This window comes from Gastrolobium bilobum, unplaced genomic scaffold (assembly GCF_033153095.1).
Source record: "Gastrolobium bilobum isolate Gb01-03AN ecotype WA unplaced genomic scaffold, APGP_CSIRO_Gbil_v1 utg10532, whole genome shotgun sequence".
NCBI lineage: Eukaryota > Viridiplantae > Streptophyta > Magnoliopsida > Fabales > Fabaceae > Gastrolobium > Gastrolobium bilobum.
Genome location: NW_026897440.1, coordinates 266,872 through 286,572, shown reverse-complemented (window position 1 = coordinate 286,572; position 19,701 = coordinate 266,872). Strand labels below are relative to the sequence as shown.

At 33.5% G+C, this 19,701-nt stretch overlaps 2 protein-coding genes across 2 annotated transcripts; both read left to right on the top strand.

The window, feature by feature from the left end:
* The first annotated feature begins 774 nt into the window (after positions 1-774).
* LOC133306955 (mitochondrial adenine nucleotide transporter ADNT1-like) lies at positions 775-5,908 on the top strand. The gene is made up of 8 exons (XM_061507365.1): positions 775-1,067; positions 1,696-1,744; positions 1,918-2,081; positions 2,480-2,517; positions 3,054-3,166; positions 3,329-3,442; positions 4,352-4,696; positions 5,452-5,908. The coding sequence occupies exons 1-8, from the start codon at positions 937-939 to the stop codon at positions 5,533-5,535; spliced, it is 1,038 nt and encodes a 345-aa protein (XP_061363349.1). The 5' UTR covers positions 775-936; the 3' UTR covers positions 5,536-5,908.
* A 3,843-nt stretch (positions 5,909-9,751) lies between these two features.
* On the top strand, positions 9,752-15,232 carry LOC133306975 (CMP-sialic acid transporter 1). The gene is made up of 9 exons (XM_061507394.1): positions 9,752-9,877; positions 10,012-10,095; positions 10,186-10,400; positions 10,501-10,579; positions 11,571-11,740; positions 12,446-12,632; positions 12,859-12,936; positions 13,398-13,572; positions 14,877-15,232. Exons 1-8 carry the CDS (start codon positions 9,827-9,829, stop codon positions 13,539-13,541), a joined length of 1,008 nt encoding a protein of 335 aa, XP_061363378.1. The 5' UTR covers positions 9,752-9,826; the 3' UTR covers positions 13,542-13,572; positions 14,877-15,232.
* Positions 15,233-19,701: the final 4,469 nt, after the last annotated feature.

Genomic DNA, 19,701 nt, shown 5'->3' with positions numbered 1-19,701 from the left:
ATTGGAATTATTTTGGTGGAATCTCCTTTTCCTCCTCACATTTACTCAGGTAACATTAATTTAAGGGTTTTATAATTTTCATGTCACAGAGATAAAAAGCACGTTGGATTCATATGTTAGAAAAAATTATATGTGAAATTTATATCAGCACGAAAATCAAAAGGTGTATAGGAAAATTCTAACTCTCTCTTACATGAGAATTATAAAACCTTTAATTTAATGCACCCTATTCTAATAATAAACTAGCTTTAATGACCATACTCTAACTCTCCGAGAATAAGGTGATGTGGGGATACCTTATGTTATTTATCAAAAATAAATTGAATATGATATACTATAAATTAAGTATTCGGTTTTTTTTGTAGCTATTGCAGATAAATACTCTGCAGTAAGTCTCAATATGTCCAATATGACGTCGTTTTGGGTTGAAATTATGGTATTTTTGTAATTTTAATTTATTTCATGGTTATAATAGTCTTTATATTTATAATTTTTTAAGATTTCAATATCAAAACGACATTGTTTTAGAAATAAATACAGATAACTTATCTGCTAACTGCAGAAATATTTTTTTCCATAAATTAAACCCTAAATGAAATATAAACATTTAGAAACATGGTTATAAACAAACTTCCACACAATTTTGGTTCGATTGGCAATGAATGTTCATGCAGTACTGAAAGAAAATTGTTGGCCCTGAGTGAATCCACGTGTACATACAGTATATATAAGCCTAAATGTAACGAACGCCGTCACTGTTCCCTGTTGTGCACTCAGGCTTTCAGCTCACACAGCTTTCACAACACATACATAGCCATAGCCATTGAGAAATGATCGTGTGGCTGCCAGAAACCTGAGATCTCAATTTCCGACGCCGATAACTCCTTCTATCCAATTTCCTTTTCCTTTTCATACAGATACGTAGTTAGGGTTTATATGGCTTCGGAGACTAAGATCGTCAATCTGGCCGAGGAGGCCAAGCTCGCCAGAGAAGGCGTCAAAGCTCCCAGTTATGCAGTTATGACCATCTGCAAGTCCCTCGTCGCCGGTGGATTCGCCGGAGGAGTGTTAGTCCCATTTCTCAATGCTTATTTATTGGGAGGGGGGTGGTACAAATAGAGGTTTCTGAGGGAAACATGTCTGTAATGTGTTTTCTGTTTTCTTTGCCGACCTATACATATTCTCTCTCTCTCTCTCTCTCTCTCTCTCTCTCTCTCTCTATCTATATATATATATGTGTCGTTGTTCGTTCAAACAAAAGAAATGATTGATCGGAAATAATTTTCATGCTCCATTGGTTTCCTGATGGTGTTAATCTTTCCGGAAATTTCGATGCTGGTTTTGGGTAGGACCGTGCTTGATGAATATTAATAATTGATCTTTGACGTTTCATTGTCTGGGAACGACTAAGAAATTTCTCTTTCCCCAATTAACCCTTTTTATTTGATGGAATATTATCTACGAAACATTTTACTTAAATTATTAGATTCACATAACATTGATTTGTATTGAAATCTTTATTTTCAGTTTTGGGATGAATTAAGTTAGTGAGATGTTATATGCCTTTGATGTTCATGGATTTGTTTTAATAATGTCTATGCAATTTACTGGCATTGCATTGCTGTTCAATAAAAAGAATCTACTACTTACTTTGAATTATGTTGAGTTTTAACTGACTCGAACTTCTTGTATCAGATCACGAACAGCAGTTGCTCCCCTGGAACGGTTGAAAATTTTGCTACAGGTTAATTTATTTTGTTGTTTAGACCTAAGTTGGGTTTTAGCTATCATTTTTTTCTTACTTGTGTATGCTGGGATAAAAAGGTGCGTGGCAAGCTATTTTTTGGGGGTGAGTCTGTGCTTGGATGTATCATACACGTGATGTGTCTGTGACTCTGTGGGGCTTGCCATATACAGGTCCAGAATCCCCACAACATAAAATACAATGGAACAATTCAAGGTCTAAAATATATATGGAGAACTGAAGGTTTTCGTGGACTGTTCAAAGGGAATGGTACCAATTGTGCTCGAATTGTCCCTAATTCTGCAGTGAAATTCTTCAGTTATGAGCAAGCTTCCAAGTAAGTTTTCGTTAGTTATATAGTGATGCACTGATTGCTTTATTGTTTGGCATTTTCTTTTGTCACCTTTTCATTGTAGTGCACTATTATGCTGATAAACTTATCAACATCATCCCAAACTATTTGGGATTGCATTTGATGGAACCATATAAAAGCAAGAACGCTGGTGGTTGCATCAGTTATGCCTAGCTGGTTGTAAAGAAGAACTATTTATATGAGCTGATAAACTTGTAATGATGGCAAATTGGATTCTGCAATCCTCCTACATTTTTTTACGGAACAATTTTAATTAAGAGGGGTTACTCCTGTGGCAAAGAAGTTTCAATATTTATTTCAATGCATCCCACATATAACTTTTTCTCCTCTTTTTTACTGACTATTCCTTCCTTTTCTGCCAGAGCTATACTACGTCTGTATCAGCAGAAAACTGGAAATGGTATGTCCAGGATTTTTGTTTTTTTCCTTTTGGAGGAACACCAAGACACATGCACACACACTCACACATGCTGTTGGGAGAGTGGGAATGCAGTTTCAATAGCATCGTCTGGATTTTGCTTTATGTTAGGGGGAAATCGCTTATTTGATAGGAAAAAACTTAGTTACGGTTCTTTGGGTTTTTGTGGTGCTGTTCTCCTATAAAATCATAACATGTGTATTAATTTTTAGCCATTTCAACCTCCTTTTTAAAGTTTTCATAGATGAAGTGTAGAAATTACCACCCGTGCTATATTTTTATTGGAGAACAGCACACAAGCATATAAGGAACTCTCTGATTTTTTTTAAATGCAAAATAAATCCAAATACTCACTAGGTTGACAATTGATGTTTTTCTAATAATTGCTTTTTTGAAATATGTATCTAAAAGATATAAAAATAAAAAGCACAACTAAAAAAATTACATCTAAATAAAATTTCTCAATAATAAAAACCCTTTGTCGAATTTTTTTTATTTTTGGGTTATACTTTTGGCAGAGGATGCTCAGCTGACTCCTCTTTTACGCCTTGGGGCTGGAGCATGTGCTGGAATAATTGCCATGTCTGCAACTTATCCGATGGACATGGTTCGAGGCAGGATAACTGTACAGGTACTTTTTTCTTGTTTCCAAATTTTTGCTTTGCTTTGCTTGTATTGGGTCAGAGAGATGTACTTCTTATAGCTGCAAACTTAACTGGGGAGGAAATATATATTAATTGTCTCCATGTTCTTTGTAATCTTAATATTTAATAAGGTTGCTTTTCCTTTGCAGACAGAGAAGTCCCCTTACCGGTACAGAGGAATGTTCCATGCTCTGTCAACTGTGCTTAGGGAAGAAGGTCCACGTGCTTTATATAAGGGCTGGCTTCCTTCAGTCATTGGAGTTGTAAGTAATGTTTCTAGAATTTCTCTTCTCTTTAGGAAGTCGATGATTAAGGTCATAACCATAAAGACAGTGTTATAACAAATCCCAATACTATGCTTTTACTATTGGCTTTATGGGAAACTCATTTTGCATTTGATGGTAACAATGTAGAACTTGCAGGCTGCAGTTGGGGGAGGGGGAAGAACCTATGAAGCACTAGCACTTCAAATTTTGTTGTGTCCCTGTCATAGTCCACCCTTCTTAGGGGATAATTTAATACAAATCCCTTTTTTGTGCTGCTTATAGATGTGGGGAATATTAGTAAGGATGTGTGACTAGAGTCTTACTGAATCATACCTGGTTATTATATGTAGGTAGATAGTATCTATTCAGTTAGTTGTGCTGAACGTAGTTAGATGCAACATGGGGCTGTAGGATTGACATAAGGTCACTCCTAAAACTGGCAGGTTCAATTTATTGAGAGATTGAAACTTTCTATTCAACTAGATGTTCTGTTAATTGTTGTTCTACTGCCACCATTGCTGTTTTACAGAATTTTCTACATGCTTCACAGAACAGTTTCTCTACATGAAGTTTTACTATTCTTCAATGTTCTTGGCACGCTTCATAATGAATTCTGATAATTAGTACTACTACTAGGGTCTGGTGACAAGGTTCTACGTGGTTATGGTAGGTTCTAGGTGGAAGATACTTAGGGTACAAAAAAGGGGGTAAAATCTATCAGTCATGCTTCATAATCCTGCAGTAAATTTATAGAGATATGAAACGTTACTCTTCTTCAATATTCTCTGCATGCTTCATAATTATAATTTACTCACTAAAGTTCACTCGTATTTTGATTGGAAGATCTCTTTTTGGGACTGTCATTAGACTTGATATTCTCCTACACTTTTTCCCTCTGTTTTTCAGATTCCTTATGTGGGTCTCAACTTTGCTGTGTACGAGTCTATGAAGGATTGGTTAATTACATCCAAATCATTTGGTCTAGCTCAAGATTCTGAGTTGAGTGTGACAACTCGCCTGGCATGTGGTGCTGCTGCTGGAACTGTTGGACAAACTGTTGCTTACCCTCTTGATGTCATTCGTCGAAGAATGCAGATGGTGGGCTGGAACCATGCTGCTTCTGTTGTAACTGGTGATGGAAGAGGCAAGGTACCACTGGAATACACTGGCATGATTGACGCATTCAGGAAAACTGTTCGGTATGAGGGATTTGGTGCATTATACAAAGGTTTGGTGCCCAATTCTGTAAAGGTCAGTCTTCATCTAATACTTATTAGTCATGATCCTTCTACATCTATGTGGGCAAACCATATCTACATGATGATAGACTTTGTCTGAAAAGTAAGATTGGCATTTCCTTCCTTCTTTTCAGGAAGATACTACTATTTCTATGAATCACTTGAAATAATTTGTGCACAGTTTATGTGACATGGACAAATCTTGTGTGTGATTCCTCCATCATACTCTGTTGGAGTTACCTCTTTGATTAAAGTTGTGAACTTAATAAGCTTCTACCTGATCAGCGCAAAGGTAGTCAAGGAGTTGTTGTAAGACTCAACTGTCTGTGGTCTAAGTCGAATAGAAATACAAATAAACACGCACTGACAGTGACAAACACCTGCTCTCAGGCTTTTATTATTTATAACTTTGTCAGGCGCAGCCACAATTGAAGAGTTGTAAGATTGTTTAAAAATCTCGGATTTTCTGCATTGGTCATAAAAGTTTTGGGTTGCTGTTAGAATTTTGCTAGTTGTGTTCTAGAACTACACAAATCAGTGCACTTTGCATAGCTGCCTCTTTGTAATGCGGTCAACTGAAGATGTTCTTATTATAGTCCCATTTGTTAATGCCTCCACTGGTTGGTTGGTGTTTAGTAGTTATCTCAATTCCCATTTACTACTGTGGCCTTTGTGATATTGAAATAAACTCCTTTATTTTTAAAAAATATGGATGGCCTTTATCTTGCTTTAACTATAACGTTCTTTATCTCTCTTGATATCTTGTAGGTGGTCCCATCCATAGCAATTGCGTTTGTAACATATGAGGTGGTGAAGGACATTTTAGGAGTGGAGATGAGAATATCGGACTGAAGCCAATCCGCATGATGTGGTTGCCTCCTGTTGTTTTTTTTGTAGGCAAGAGGATGCAGAGATGATAAATTAGGGCTATTTTCTCTTTTTTCATCTCTCAATAGAATTATTTAGAAAGCACTTGAGCTAGTGTCTATAAATTAATTCTCTTGTTTCCAATTTATATTTCCTTGTGAACATGCTGTAGCATTCAGCTTCTTATTCATCTTCTATGGCAATAAGTGTCGTGAGAAAACAATGCAAGGACATGTGCTTGGTTTTCTGCACGAGTGAAGAAAACATTTTTATTGGTGGAATATTCAGTGACTGATTACTGATGCCCCTCCCTACCCTCATCTTAGAAAGCGTGTTTGTTACTACATTTGCATTGTCTTGTGCAAGTTTTCAAGCAGTCAGACTAATACAATGAATAGTCTTGCCAACTTACTTTATATTGTCTAACCATGAGATTCAGAGGTTGTAGATTTTGCCATGAGAAAATTGGACGTATACCTTTGGCATCACTGCAGTGTAATTGACCAGATGAGTTACAATTCCTGGGATGGAGGAATACCATTATGTCACCCTACTTCCTAGGTTGGATTATTGATGTTTGACTAGTTATATTTGGAGAATAGATAACGAGAGCGCACGACTGCCATGTGAGGCAGTTTTCGACTGCAACGGTGTGGTCAATGGTCGACTCTTACTCTCTACCTTTGGGTTCTTGGAGAAGTTTATAAACTTTTGCACGATGGGGAAGATGATTATGGAAGTAGAGATGTGATAAGGACAATAAATGATCAGTTTTAAAAAACAAGGGACACATTCCAATTTATATTTAAGCTAATTTCTATCTTAATCTAATTTATTTCTTAGTTCATATTTATCACGTTTATTTGATAAAGAACTGTGTTAACTGCCAATGAAAAGTCTATTCTCACCCAACTATTAGCCATTGAAGTGAAATTTACGGCTTATTTGCCAATTTATGCTCACTGAATTTTATTTTCCAAACTTTTATTCAGCATGTGCTACATTAGGTGAGTATTGGAGGTTTTAGATAGTCTTAGTAAGTATTTGTAGATTGGATAATATTGGGAAGGGTTAAAAAAAATTATTAATTTTTTTTTTATAATATCATTGATTTTGTTGAAAACGTAAATGTAATTTAATACAATCTAATTTAAATCGGTTTAGATTAGACTATTTTTTTTTAGATTTTAATTAGAAAATTTCAATTTAAAAATTTATCAAATTTATAAAAGAAGAGAGTAGAAAATTAAACAAAATGGATTGAATGTAAAATAAGCATGGGTGATATATGACATTCTTAAGCAATACATATTTTTGTTAAAATTTTCGATTAATTCAGTTTCCAATTTTTCAGGCTATTTGTTCAATTTTAATTAAATGGTTTCGGTTTTGAAAACCTATGCTACTGCCCGTATAATTTTAATGTCGACAAATAAATCAAATTCTCTATACTTCAACTTCCAAGTCCCCCAATAATCAAAATTTGTTTAATATTATAGTATATCAAAAAATATAAGTATATCAATTACATGGTGAATGTCAACCGATAAACAATGCAAGATGACCATACCGTCAGTACAAGAGTCCACCATTTGATGGCGGAGCTTCGTCATCATCCTTACTTTGTTGATCAACAGCTTCTAAATTGGTTACCTTTATGCATACAAAACCCTCGCTAACAAAAATATTGCGATGGGGCAAAAACTGCACGTTCGCTTCATCATTTCTCTATAATACTTTATGTTGATTTGTGTAAGTAGAAAGATTTTGCCTCACATTTTTCTTCCATGCCTGAACACAACATAACAAAACAACAATGCTTTAATATCTTTGATGATGTCATGTCAATACTCGGTGCCACAATTATATTTGTTATAGAGTAACCGTGAGTCTTAGGCTATGAATTCCTATACCAAAATTTACTACTCCTTAATTATTTTACTAATTTCTATTCTTAGAGAAATTAGCTTAAAGACTAGCATATTTTAATTCAACTTTCTGTTTCTCCCAAACAAGAGAAAATTAGTATGTTCCCAAAATGCAGTCTTAAGGTCTAAATTTGTATCACATTGTGAAAATGGTGTATGGAAGGTTACCTGGAGTCTCTGATGGTAGTTTGAAATCTTGGTGAAAAGAATCTCCTCCCAAGCTTGGGCTCATGTTTCTCTCGTCTCTTGGTTGATATGCATGTTTTATTCACAGCAACCATATCTCTTATGCTTTGCTCGCTCTCCTCATGTTCCATGCACTCATCGGTTGAAATGTAAAATAACGAAAGGAATACAAGCAACATGTTTAGCTCAGCTAGATATGTGTTTGGTAGATTTGAATCATCATGACTCCATGTAACATTCTCTTCTTCTTCCTCTTCATAATCTTCCATCCTATCTCTTTCTTTCTCTGCTTCTGACATTTTCTTTCCAAAAAATTCTGTCTCATCAAATCAAGCCTAGATTTTAGACTGTCTGCATTTATATATAGATCCGAAATAAATGCTAGAGAGGAGTTCAAAGGTGGTAAAAAAAAATCGCGTGGATTAAGGACCCATGAAAACTATAGGCTTATTTTGATACATTTTTTATCCTCAATCCTATGTTTCCAATTTTAATTTTCTATTTCAAAATGTGAGGTTATTAATTAACTGTTTCCATTCCATGTCTATGGTTGATTGGTTCATAATACTCTAAAAAAGAAGAAGGGAAAAGTAGTAGGACGCGAAAAGAGTTAAAGTGGCTAATTTGTAGATTGGTAAATCAGATCCTAAACGTGACCCTGTCTATGTTGCTTTAGTAAATTGAGGCTTGCCGTGAGTTTATTTCGCTCCTTCTTTCAATATATGATCATTCTTGAAGTTATTTATTTCATATTTCAACCAAGCAAATCACTGAAATACGAATCAAATTCTCATTAAATAGTTATCATTAAGTACGAGTATGCTCGTTTTGTCATCTATTAGTGTGAGTTCGCCCAACTGGTTCAAGACTCTTCATAATTACCCAGCCAATTTTTTTATTTAATAAAAACATTTCACGACTTCTTATTTATATCTTAATAAACAATAATGTAATCACATTTACTTAAATAATGGTTATTATTTTTTATTTTTTCTTTAAGGAAAAAAAACAGATTGATGTGCCTGGTTAAATTAGTTTATTTCAAGAAAATAATTATTTTTTCATAATTTCATGAGAGAGTTTCTATAAAAACGACAATTTCCCCATTTTTTCAAATATTATTTCATTTCGTAAAAGTAACATAATTGAGCACACATTATTGTTTAGACTATCCATATTTATAGACGAAAGTATAAAACAAACTTGAACAATATTTTTATAACTTGTTTAGCAATAAGTAAAAGGGAGAGATTATATTTATCACCAACTAAGTTTACCACCTTTTATTATTACCTCTACTAAGTTTACCACCTTTTATTATTACCTCTCTTGTAATCATCAATGAAATCAAATCAAATCAACAGTTGTCATGACACCGTCACGGGATGCAGGATATCATATGACACGACAGTTCAACACGTTAATTTTAAAAAATATTAAATTTCGACACGTATTCAATAATTTTACAAAAAAAAAAAAAAAACTAAACTTATAATACCCATCAATTTTATAAAGGAACATAAGATATCACAAATATTTATATTAAACTCGATAAAATGGTTATTGTAATCCAATATATCTAATAATTGAAACTAAAAACGTAGCATAACGCAGTATTTGAACCCTTTTTGAGTCTTTACAACGCATGTTGGAGTGTCGAAGTATCGAAAAATATCGGACACGACACGTCGTCGGTGCATAATAGGTCATTACTATCTAAAGTTATAAAAAATATAAAAAAAAATGATAAAAAGTGATAAACTTAATTGATGGTAAGTATAACTTTCTTCCTAAATTATTACGAGAAAATAATAGATTTTTTTAAGGATTTGGTGTTTATTATTATAAATGACATAAATTATGTCATTTCAAGAGAGAGATAGACACAAGGAATGAAAATTATTGGAGAGAAAGTGAGTAATTTTTTTAATTTAAATTTTAAATAAAAATATTTTTTTATGTCTATCTCTCTCTTAAAATCACATAACTTTATGTCATTTTACAAATATTTTTTCCTTTTTTCAATCGTAGAAATAAGTAATAAGTTAATCCAATGACGCTTTTGAAGCTCCTAAGTTGGCAACAAAACGGTGCGTTTGGGCGCGTCTTTCTTGAGTCGGCGAGTCTCTGTGTGTGTGGATCTGCAACAAGCGTGGAAGAAGATGCAGTGGTACTTGGTCGCTGCGCTCCTCACCGTTCTCACCAGTTCTCAGGTCACTCACATTTTTTGTTTTCCTTTTTCTTCTATTTCTGCATTTTCCCCCAAATCTTCATTTAAACCCTAATGTCATCCATTTCCATCCTCCATTCACTGAAATAATGCTAATATATTCATTTCACGTGACAGGGAATATTAACAACCCTCTCGCAAAGTAATGGACAATATGAGTATGATTATGCGACTGTCCCATTTCTTGCTGAGTTTTTCAAGGTAAATTTAGTTAGTGTATCAATTTTATTATAGTTTTGATTTTTATTTTTTTTTAATCACATTGATATCTTTGTATGCTATCATACTCAGCTTGCCGTGTCAAGTTTGTTACTGTGGAAGGAATGTCAAAAGTCACCTCTGCCAAAGATGACAACGGAGTTGAAAACGGTGACTTTGTACCCCATTCCTTCTATTATATATCTGATCCACAATAATGTTCAGTTTGCTACCCTCACATATGTGGACACTTCAACCTACCAGATAATGGGAAATTTGAAGATTGTTACCACTGGAATACTATTTAGGTGCCTTCTTCTTTTCATAATTCAGATCAAGCTCTATCTGTTAGTCATTGTATTATGTTTTGTTTCTCAATTATAGCTGATTTCATATACCTATTTCTAGACTGTTCTTAGGGAAGAGGCTTTCTAACTTGCAGTGGATGGCAATTGTGCTGCTGGCTGTTGGGACAACCACAAGTCAGGTGCCAAAAACTTGCAGTCTTGCAAACTCTAGTTGTCTGGCTTTAAATTTATTTTATAAGAAAGCTTTTGTGCATTATTTGCTATGTATTGTGAACAATAGGTCTGAATAAATTAAAGTTATATCATTTGCTGACATAATACCCAAATTCTATAAGGTCATTTTAGTACAGCAAAATGATTCCTTCGTAGTTTGTTTCTTGTGGTTTCTTTTTGGAAGATGCCTTATTTGCACTCTTTCTGCCTTATTCCTGCTCTTAACGATGGTTATTCTTTACTATGAATTGTAAATGTTTTGGTAACGTGATATTAAGTCATAACATGCTAAATTGTGTTGAAGAATTTTTAATTTGTGATTTATTCTCCTGTAATAATCGTAACCTGCTAAGATACTGATAGCTTCAAATATCGAACTTTGAGAATTATATTCTTGAATAAATTCAACCAGCTCTTGGCTTCCCCTACTGACAACTGTTTGGGGTCTCAGAAAGATTCTATTAATATAGATGGCACATGTGTATACTTAGAAAGAACCTTCCTTTGATCATGAGAGGAAGTAGCTTTCGGGAGAGGATAAGAAATCCTCCTAAATAAAATATAAAAAAAAAGGAAAAGAAAACTGTCAGCCAAAGTGGCTCACAGTTATGACAGCTGTCTGATCTCTTTGCATGTTAGTAGTGGAAATTACCATGAGTACAGGACTTAAGTGTGGAATGAGCTTGCATGTTAAATTACATGAAATTGAAGCCCAAATACATCAAATAACAAAAAAAATACCCTAAATGACCATATTACATCAATTCAGTGTTCTAGCTTTGACTTAATTAGTTCCAAACTATTTCCCTTTATCATCACATACAAAGCTTTTGTTTTCTTTTGCTTTTACTTTTTTTTGGTTTTTTTGTTTTTATTTTTTGTGGTCAGTATATTAGGAAAGTTTGAGGTATGTTAAACATGTTCTTGAGATGGAATCTCTACTGTTTGTTGTTTTAGGTTAGGGGCTGTGGAGAGGCTTCATGTGACTCCCTTTTGTCCGCACCAATTCAGGGCTATATGTTAGGAGTTCTATCTGCTTGTCTCTCAGCATTAGCTGGAATTTATACCGAGTTCTTGATGAAGAAAAACAATGACAGCTTATACTGGCAGAATATACAGTTGTACACGTAGGTATTCTTTCTTGAATTTGTCATGTCAAATGTCTGCATAGGCATGGGCAAACATGTCAGTCTGATAATCTTTTGAACTGTTTATTTCAAAAGCTATTTCTTCTCCATTTTGTCTCCCTTAACCTATTAAGTGAATGTGGTTATTACATTATCAAGAAACGAATGCTTTTAACTTTGACTAAGTAAGAGAAGAACATATATTACTATTGAAATTGTTTAGTTCTTCCTATTTAGGTTCCTATTTCCTAACCTCTTTTAACTTACAATTTTTGTGGTTTTGTGTATGATATTGGGTTTTGTTCTTCTTCTTTTTTTCTTTGTTTATTATTATTATTATTATTTTATTAATTTATTTTGGGGAGAAATATGGGGGGGGGGGGGGTAGCTGTGTTTTGTGTTGATACATTTGGATTTCCAATTGTTAGAACATGCAGTACATTTTTTCTTTTTACTTTGAGTTCTGTTTTGAAATTATAAGGAATTATTTCAGCACTGTTCATTCTTAGAAAGTAGTAAGTTGTATCTGATTGTGTTTCCTTTCCTATTAACCAAATTGATGTTTCTGTCAAATCAGAAGATGTGATAAGGGATGCTTGAATAGTGTTGTCATGGCACTCTAGCAAATGAATGTGATTACCAATATTTTTAGTTTTTCAAATTTCAAGTAAGAGGAATACACTCTAAATGAATTTCTTTCTCCAGTTTTGGAACAATTTTCAATATGGCCCGACTTCTTATGGATGATTTCAGAGGTGGATTTGAAAATGGACCCTGGTGGCGACGTATTTTCAATGGATACTCTATCACTACCTGGATGGTGGTATTAAATCTAGGGTCTACTGGTCTTTTAGTGTCATGGTTAATGAAACATGCAGATAATATTGTCAAGGTATATCTTTTGACCCTCTTGCAAACCTCTTTACATGGTTTAATGAAACATGTATTTGACGTATGTCATGACGTTGAGTTTTTCTTTTTTCTCCTAAGAATAATCCTCTTCTTGTGAGGGAAATAAGTAATTGTTATGTGACACTGAAATGAATAATGAAGTTTGTTTGTCTATTTATTTATTTTCTTTTCTCTTTTCCCTTAACTCTTGTGTCTGCTTTTGTTAGGTCTATTCCACATCAATGGCAATGCTGCTGACAATGATACTATCACTATTTCTCTTCAACTTCAAACCTACATTGCAGGTAAATTTCCAGCCTAAGCAATTCCTATTCCTATATTTGTAGGCAACCGTTCCATGCTTTCCCCTCATAGCCTAACTTTTAGGTCAAATCAATATTTTGCATAGAATTTGGAGTTTCAGCTACCACATGCAGACATAATCATATGATGTTGTTTTAGAGGATTAGCAAAGCTGTTTTGCTGTTTCTCTAGTATAGAATCTGTTGTTCTTCAATTTTGTGGAATGTTTGTTTTAATCATTCTTATTAAAACAGATTATTTCAAGCGATGTGCAAATTTCTTTTTAAATGTATAATAGATGATGTTTCTTTTTCAAGCCTATTGTCCATTCTTTATGAGTAAAAACCCTTGTTTTATATTTTTCATTCAGACATTGAATATTGATATGATTGTTTAAAACCTTTCATGCCGTTGTTCTGAGGCTATGACTGGATAATAATTTCCTGTTTCTTTCTCTTTTCAGCTTTTCTTGGGCATTATTATTTGTATGATGTCTCTGCACATGTATTTTGCCCCACCAAATATGCTCTTAGATGCACCATTACCAGTTAAATCAGATGAAGAGAAGCTCATTGAAGTTTCCGTTGATCGAAGAACACATTCATGATGTTATATTGATATCTGAATACAATGCTTTGGTAAATAAACATTTATTTGAATTCTGAACTTCATTTTATTTTCTAAATACATCAACAAAATATTATCATGACATGTGACAGCACTAGTTGCATGATGTGTGTACTGTGTAGCATTAAGAAAGTATTTATTTGATTCAGAATTTTGATTAAACGAGTAAGGTTGCTGCCGGCCCTGTAACCCAGTGGTCCTGGGTTTTTGTAGTGGAAAGCCGGAAATGGCCTCTCTTTTTGGGAGCAAGTCTGTGTACATCTAACCCTACCCTCAATTATGTTGCATGTAGTATTCTAATGAAATATCACTTTCAATAAATTTTGGAATTTTTAGGTACATAACAACATACTGCGGTTTAAATATATTGGTATTGAGCGTTTTTCTAGTTTTGGTCTTTTGGGCCCCTTTGTTTTGTGCTAATTCTGCTGTCAAGTTCATATACACTGAAGTGGTGTTAGAAATATATATTGGTTATTGCAAGACAAATCCCGATACACAATGCTTCCCAACTTGCTAGGGTAAGGATGAAGGTTGATTGTATGCAGTCTTACCCTTGTATTTTTGCAAAAAGACTGCTTTCCATATTCGAACCTTCTGGTTACACACAGGGATGTAAATGGGGGAGCTTACGGCCTAGTCTATACTATGCCAGACTTGACCTATTACAAATAGTAAAATAGAACAGGCATAGGCTTTTAAAAAAATCTATTTAGAAAATATGTCATAGGCTTTTGTGTACATGTCGGGCCTATAAGCCTACAGACCGGCCTATATGATGTTATTTATTTTAAATAAAATTATTATTTTAATAATTTTGAATAATAAAGTAATATTATTTTAGTTATTTTTTTAATTGTTGAATGTTTAATAGGCTTAAACAGACTAACAGGCCTAAGCCAAGACTTTTATTTTTTAAATATAGGTCAGGTTAGACTTGTAATTTGAGACCTACACAGGCTAACAGGCTAGACCAGACTCAATGTTTTTTACACAGGCCTGACCTATTTAAGTCAAAGCCTAGCCTAGCCTATTTACACCCTTCACTTACACAACGCAACCTTACTGCTGCTCCATGGTTTGCCCTCATATATTGGTCACTGATGTTTGTAAATAGTGCCTGTCTGCATTAGAATTATTTCAGGTTTGATTAATTGATGACTGAACTGAATTGTGTGTGTGTGTATTATGAAATTGCCGCTGATACATTTTTTGTACCTGTTAATTCTCTTGTAAGCAAGTTATTTTGGTTGTCAATATTTTCCTATTGGTTCTTCTGGTATTTTTAACCCTATCTTTCACATGTTTTTCCTAGGTGGCCCATTCATTTGTACATAGCAGAAATGCAGAACTATTCCGATCTGCAATGATTCAGTGATTTCGAAGAGCATTGGCATCTTCAATGGGATGACTTGAACTCTCTATATAGCTAATTTGAACATCCCTTGTTTTGCCTGTGTTTAAATATATAGGAGGAGGATACTGAAGGAAAAGAGGGCACAGAATGCGGTTTAAACGGAAATAGAATCTTGCCATTTGCTTTTGGTGAGTCTTTAACTTCTCTTGCTGGTAGTGGTAGGGATGCTACTCATTGACCCTATGGCACATTAAGTCGAGCTACCGTATGTGGTTTATATTTCTGCCTGATTGCTGTACACTCTAAACAATTTTTCACCATTTATTAATTTGAAAATAGTTTTACAGTGTGATGCTCATATCCAATGCTCTCTGATTGGGAGAGAAAATAGATTCCATGTCTCATTCCTTGGAGTTATTGGGTCGTAAGGAACTGAATTTTGCGTCCATGTTTATAGCTGCATTAAATAGACCGTTCAACATTAATTAACATTATGTTTTCCAAGTGTTTTCTTAAGTAAAAAAATGTTTTAAAAAAATAGTAATCAGTAGATATGTTTTATAAAAAGAAAAAATTAAAAAAAAAATGTTTTTCAGAAGTTAAAAATAGTAGATCCTAAAAAAATACTTTATCATGATGATGTTATCACCAATTTGTAATAAATCGATTGAAATATTTTCAAAAAAATAATAAAATACTTTATCATGATGACGTTATTTTTCAGGTTTATCCAAACGCACCCTTAGTGTAAAGAAATTCTTGGTCTGGTTGTTTCCTAAAATGTTGGTTAAGAAAACCAGTAATAAATTAAGGGAAATACTTTTCTTCTTTCACATGAGACAAGATTTTATTCCTACACATACATCGACTTTTGTGCTAAACTTTTGTTTTTGTTTTTACTTTTTTTTTAAATTGCTGGTTTCACTTTTTTGTCTCAGTAGGAGACAACTCTTTTCTCCTGTTAAAGGAGAAAAGTATTCCCCATAAATTAATGAAGAATTTTAAGCACAAAACAAGATAATTGATGGGAATATATTTTTTGATATTTTTTTAACACTTCGCTATTGGACGAAATTTCATGTAGGGTTCATTAATAGAGAGTCGAATCATGCTCATAACTGAGTTGGTACACATGTATCACCAATTTGTTTACGCTCGTACTGGGTAGCTTTGCACAATGTACCGCAACATCACTAACATTCAACTATGCATGCCAATCTTATCAAAATCAATAAATCAATCATCCATGGCAATTGGCAGATGCTTTCCCAACGTTGTATCACTGCAAAAAAAAATTAGGAAGACGACGCAAATCTACGCGAAGTGGCACCAAGTAATTTTGAGCCTTATATGCTTGACATCCCACATTGCGTAAACTACTGTTATTTTATTATTTGATTGTGAATATATATTGCTTTAATATGCTGGAAGTTGAATCACCAATCTGATATTATAAATTTGTGTTTGGGCACAGTCGAAGAGCCAGTGTGGTGGGGTCTGTGTGCAACGATGAAAAGGCAATAGCCATGAAACATAATAGAATCAGAGAGGGGGTAGATCAAATACTACGTCATTCATGGCTGTGGCCTGGCCTCAATGATCAGAATTCTGAATTAAAAGGATGTTGGTTGTTAATAAGAGATAATCACTGAGTAATTTCTAAACATTATATTTTAGCCTTTGCTCTTATCCCAATTTTCTGTTAAACATTTTGACAATAAAATAACAAAAAATAAAAAGATATTTTTTCAATCACTGGGCAAGTATTGTTGGATTATTATTTTTTAATTAGATATAAGTTCCAATGCATAGAAAAATGAAAAGGCTTCACAGACAAATGAAAGGGCTTCATGGGTGAACGAAGAGTTGTATTGAAATTTTTCACATTAAATAAGAAGAATCTAGAGCATTGAAGATATCCCTCTTAGCCATCTACAAAAAGAGGAAGAGATGATATCAACAAAGTGAGGTGAAAAAATTCTCCAAGAGAGAAAAAATTCGACTCAATACCTTTAGGGAGAAGTTTGAGTGAGATCTTTCTAGGGAAGTTTGACTGTTGTAACCCATTATTCTTATAGAGGAAGTTTGATTCTGGACTAGTGTCCCATGGTTTTTACTTCTTCAAATTCGAGAAGGTTTTTGCATTAAACAAATTGACCGTATTCTTCTCCATCTCTCTCTTGCATTTTACTGTTTCGTTTCCGCATTTAACTTAAGGGTTTGACTTGACCCAACAGTGATATCATAGCGGTTTCAATCCTGAGACCAAGAGCTTGGTTGGAGACACAATAAGTACTTAATTTTGGGAGTACGACAAGAGACCTCTGCTTGAGGGGGAGCAAGTATTGATTACACTTGCTGCGAATGAGCGGATATGAAGATCCCCTCTAATTAAGTCGAAAAGGAGGAGAATTGTTGGATTATTTATCCTTAATTAGATACAAGTTCCAATGCATAGAAGAATGAAAAGGCTTTATGAAAAAATGAAAGGGCTTTATAGGAGAATGAAGAGTTATATTGAAATCCTTCACATTAAATGAAGAAGAATCTTGAGCATTGAAGATATCCCTTCTAGCCATCTATAAATAGAGGAAGGGATAAGATCAATAAAGTGAGGTGAAGGAATCTTCCATGAGAGAAAGAACTCGACTGAGTAACCCATTATTCTTATAGTGGAAGTTTGATTCTGGACTAGTGTCCCGCGAGTTTTTACTTCTCAAATTGGAGGAGATTTTCCTACATTAAACAAATTGTCTATGTTCTTTTCCATCACTCTTCTCTTGCATTTTACTGTTTCGCTTCCGCAATCAACTTGAAGGTCCGACTTGACTCAACAAATATTGCATCTATTTCACCAAGGCTGCAGTAGTTGCAAGTGTTATAAATAGCTATTAGTCTGATATGAGTATAGTTTGCGATTCACGACACTAGTAGGATATAAAAATTCGAGTTTTGCCACTTACACAATCTCTATTCGTTAATCGTACAGAAACTATCGTGGCTGCAAGTTAAAGTGACTAATTAAAGCAATAAAAGTGTTAATACATTTTTACTTCTCAAATTTGTTGCAACCGTATCAGTAGCTTGTGAAAAATATATATTGTTAGAGTACCATTAGTCTGTAAAGTATGATCCCCATGTCATTATAACATAAAGCAAGCAATGGTTGCCGCAAATGCAAAAGGTGATTAATAATAGGTACCTGACATTAATTTAAAAACTTTAAAGAACCACTTCAACCCGTGTTGGGTGATGGCATTTTTAATGATTTATATTATTATCTAACACACTCCTTCATACAAGAGCTCTTTGGACTTGAAGTGTGAATATTGCGCATGCCCAAATAGAAAAAAAAAATTAGTGGTCTATGACCACAAAAAATGGGTGGCCCTCTTTGCAAAAATGGGATTTAAATAAAAATATAAATGAATGAAAGAAATAAGGTAGAATTTTTTATTTTTTTTTATATTTTCAAATGAGACCACCTATTTTTTATGGTCCTCGACCAGTAAGATTTTCCTCATCGATTAATTGGATCGCTTTTAGAAGAAGAAATGTGATATGTAAACAGAAAATTTATACACAAAATGTTTGATTACATGTACATTTATATAAGAGATATATTAAGTGAACAAAAGTTGTTCAAACAAATAAAAAGTATAACTTGCGCACAAAGTTATTTCATTTTAGTTTTTATAGATTTGTGCAGAAAATTTGATGTAGTTCTGCAAAGTCATAACATAAAATTTAATAATGCAAAAATATTGTGACTTTTTGTGTGTGTAACCTCTTGAACATGACTCGTGTACAAAATAATTTTGATAGCATAAATTAAAAAAAATGTAACAATAGAAAAAAAAGCCAAGAGTTTTTGTATTGTGTTAATGGTGTTATTTTGTGTGTGTAACTTTACTTTGAAAGCTGGGAGGATAATGACTGCCATACATGCTTTAAAAATTGCAAATTAAATTTGGTGGTGTCAAGTGTCAACCATTTTTTTTATAATTGAATAGCTGGTGTCTGGTGACGACTTTGCTGTTATTTTTGGAAAACATTGTTGTCCATTTGAACTGTAAAAGCATTAAATGATAAAAGCGACCTTGTAGATGCCAAAAGCCACACAAATCGAAGAGAAGTGCGTGCTTCTCACTGATGATGCTAGCTAATTAGACTGGCCAATTGAAGATTGAATGGTGTTTTGTTTTGTTTCTTAACTCATCACGACACTGTAATGTTGGCAAAAATAAATAAATTAAAATATTATTATTTAAATAAAAAATTATCAAAACATAGTAAGACGAAATCACTCCCATCCAAAATAGTCAGGATTGCCTACATGAACTCACCCAAATAAGTTGAGTCTGATCTTGTCTAATTTAGGCGAAACCCAGCATCATTCATGTAATAACATTTGACATAAAAAGTTAATAATTTGACTATAAAATTTTGAAAGATCATAATTTCTTACTCAAATATTCAAATCAAGTATTTGTTTTTTATTCTATATAACTTTTTGAAATCCATGTAATAACATCTCACAAATTATTTGGCTTTGTAACATCTACTATTTCACAGACGTAGATGTATGAAAATGAGTTTCCAATAGAAATATAAATTAAGTTCATATAATCACTGTATGTTCTTTTAAATAATTTTTTTTAACCAAAAGTTGATTTTTTTTAAAAAAAGCATTTTTTATTACAGTTTATTTGAACGTTTGTTTTAAAAAAAATAGAAATCATAAAAAAAGTTCAAAAACTTAATTTTTTTTTTTAAGTTAGAA

Bases quoted from the DNA above. Each gene is read 5' to 3' on its own strand.
- LOC133306955 (XM_061507365.1), top strand. From the start codon at position 937: ATGGCTTCGGAGACTAAGATCGTCAATCTGGCCGAGGAGGCCAAGCTC. The intron at 1,068-1,695 runs GTTAGTCCCATT...TTCTTGTATCAG, and splicing joins GGTGGATTCGCCGGAGGAGT to ATCACGAACAGCAGTTGCTC. The intron at 1,745-1,917 runs GTTAATTTATTT...TGCCATATACAG, and splicing joins GGTTGAAAATTTTGCTACAG to GTCCAGAATCCCCACAACAT.
- LOC133306975 (XM_061507394.1), top strand. From the start codon at position 9,827: ATGCAGTGGTACTTGGTCGCTGCGCTCCTCACCGTTCTCACCAGTTCT. The intron at 10,401-10,500 runs GTGCCTTCTTCT...ACCTATTTCTAG, and splicing joins ACCACTGGAATACTATTTAG to ACTGTTCTTAGGGAAGAGGC. The intron at 10,580-11,570 runs GTGCCAAAAACT...TTGTTGTTTTAG, and splicing joins TTGGGACAACCACAAGTCAG to GTTAGGGGCTGTGGAGAGGC.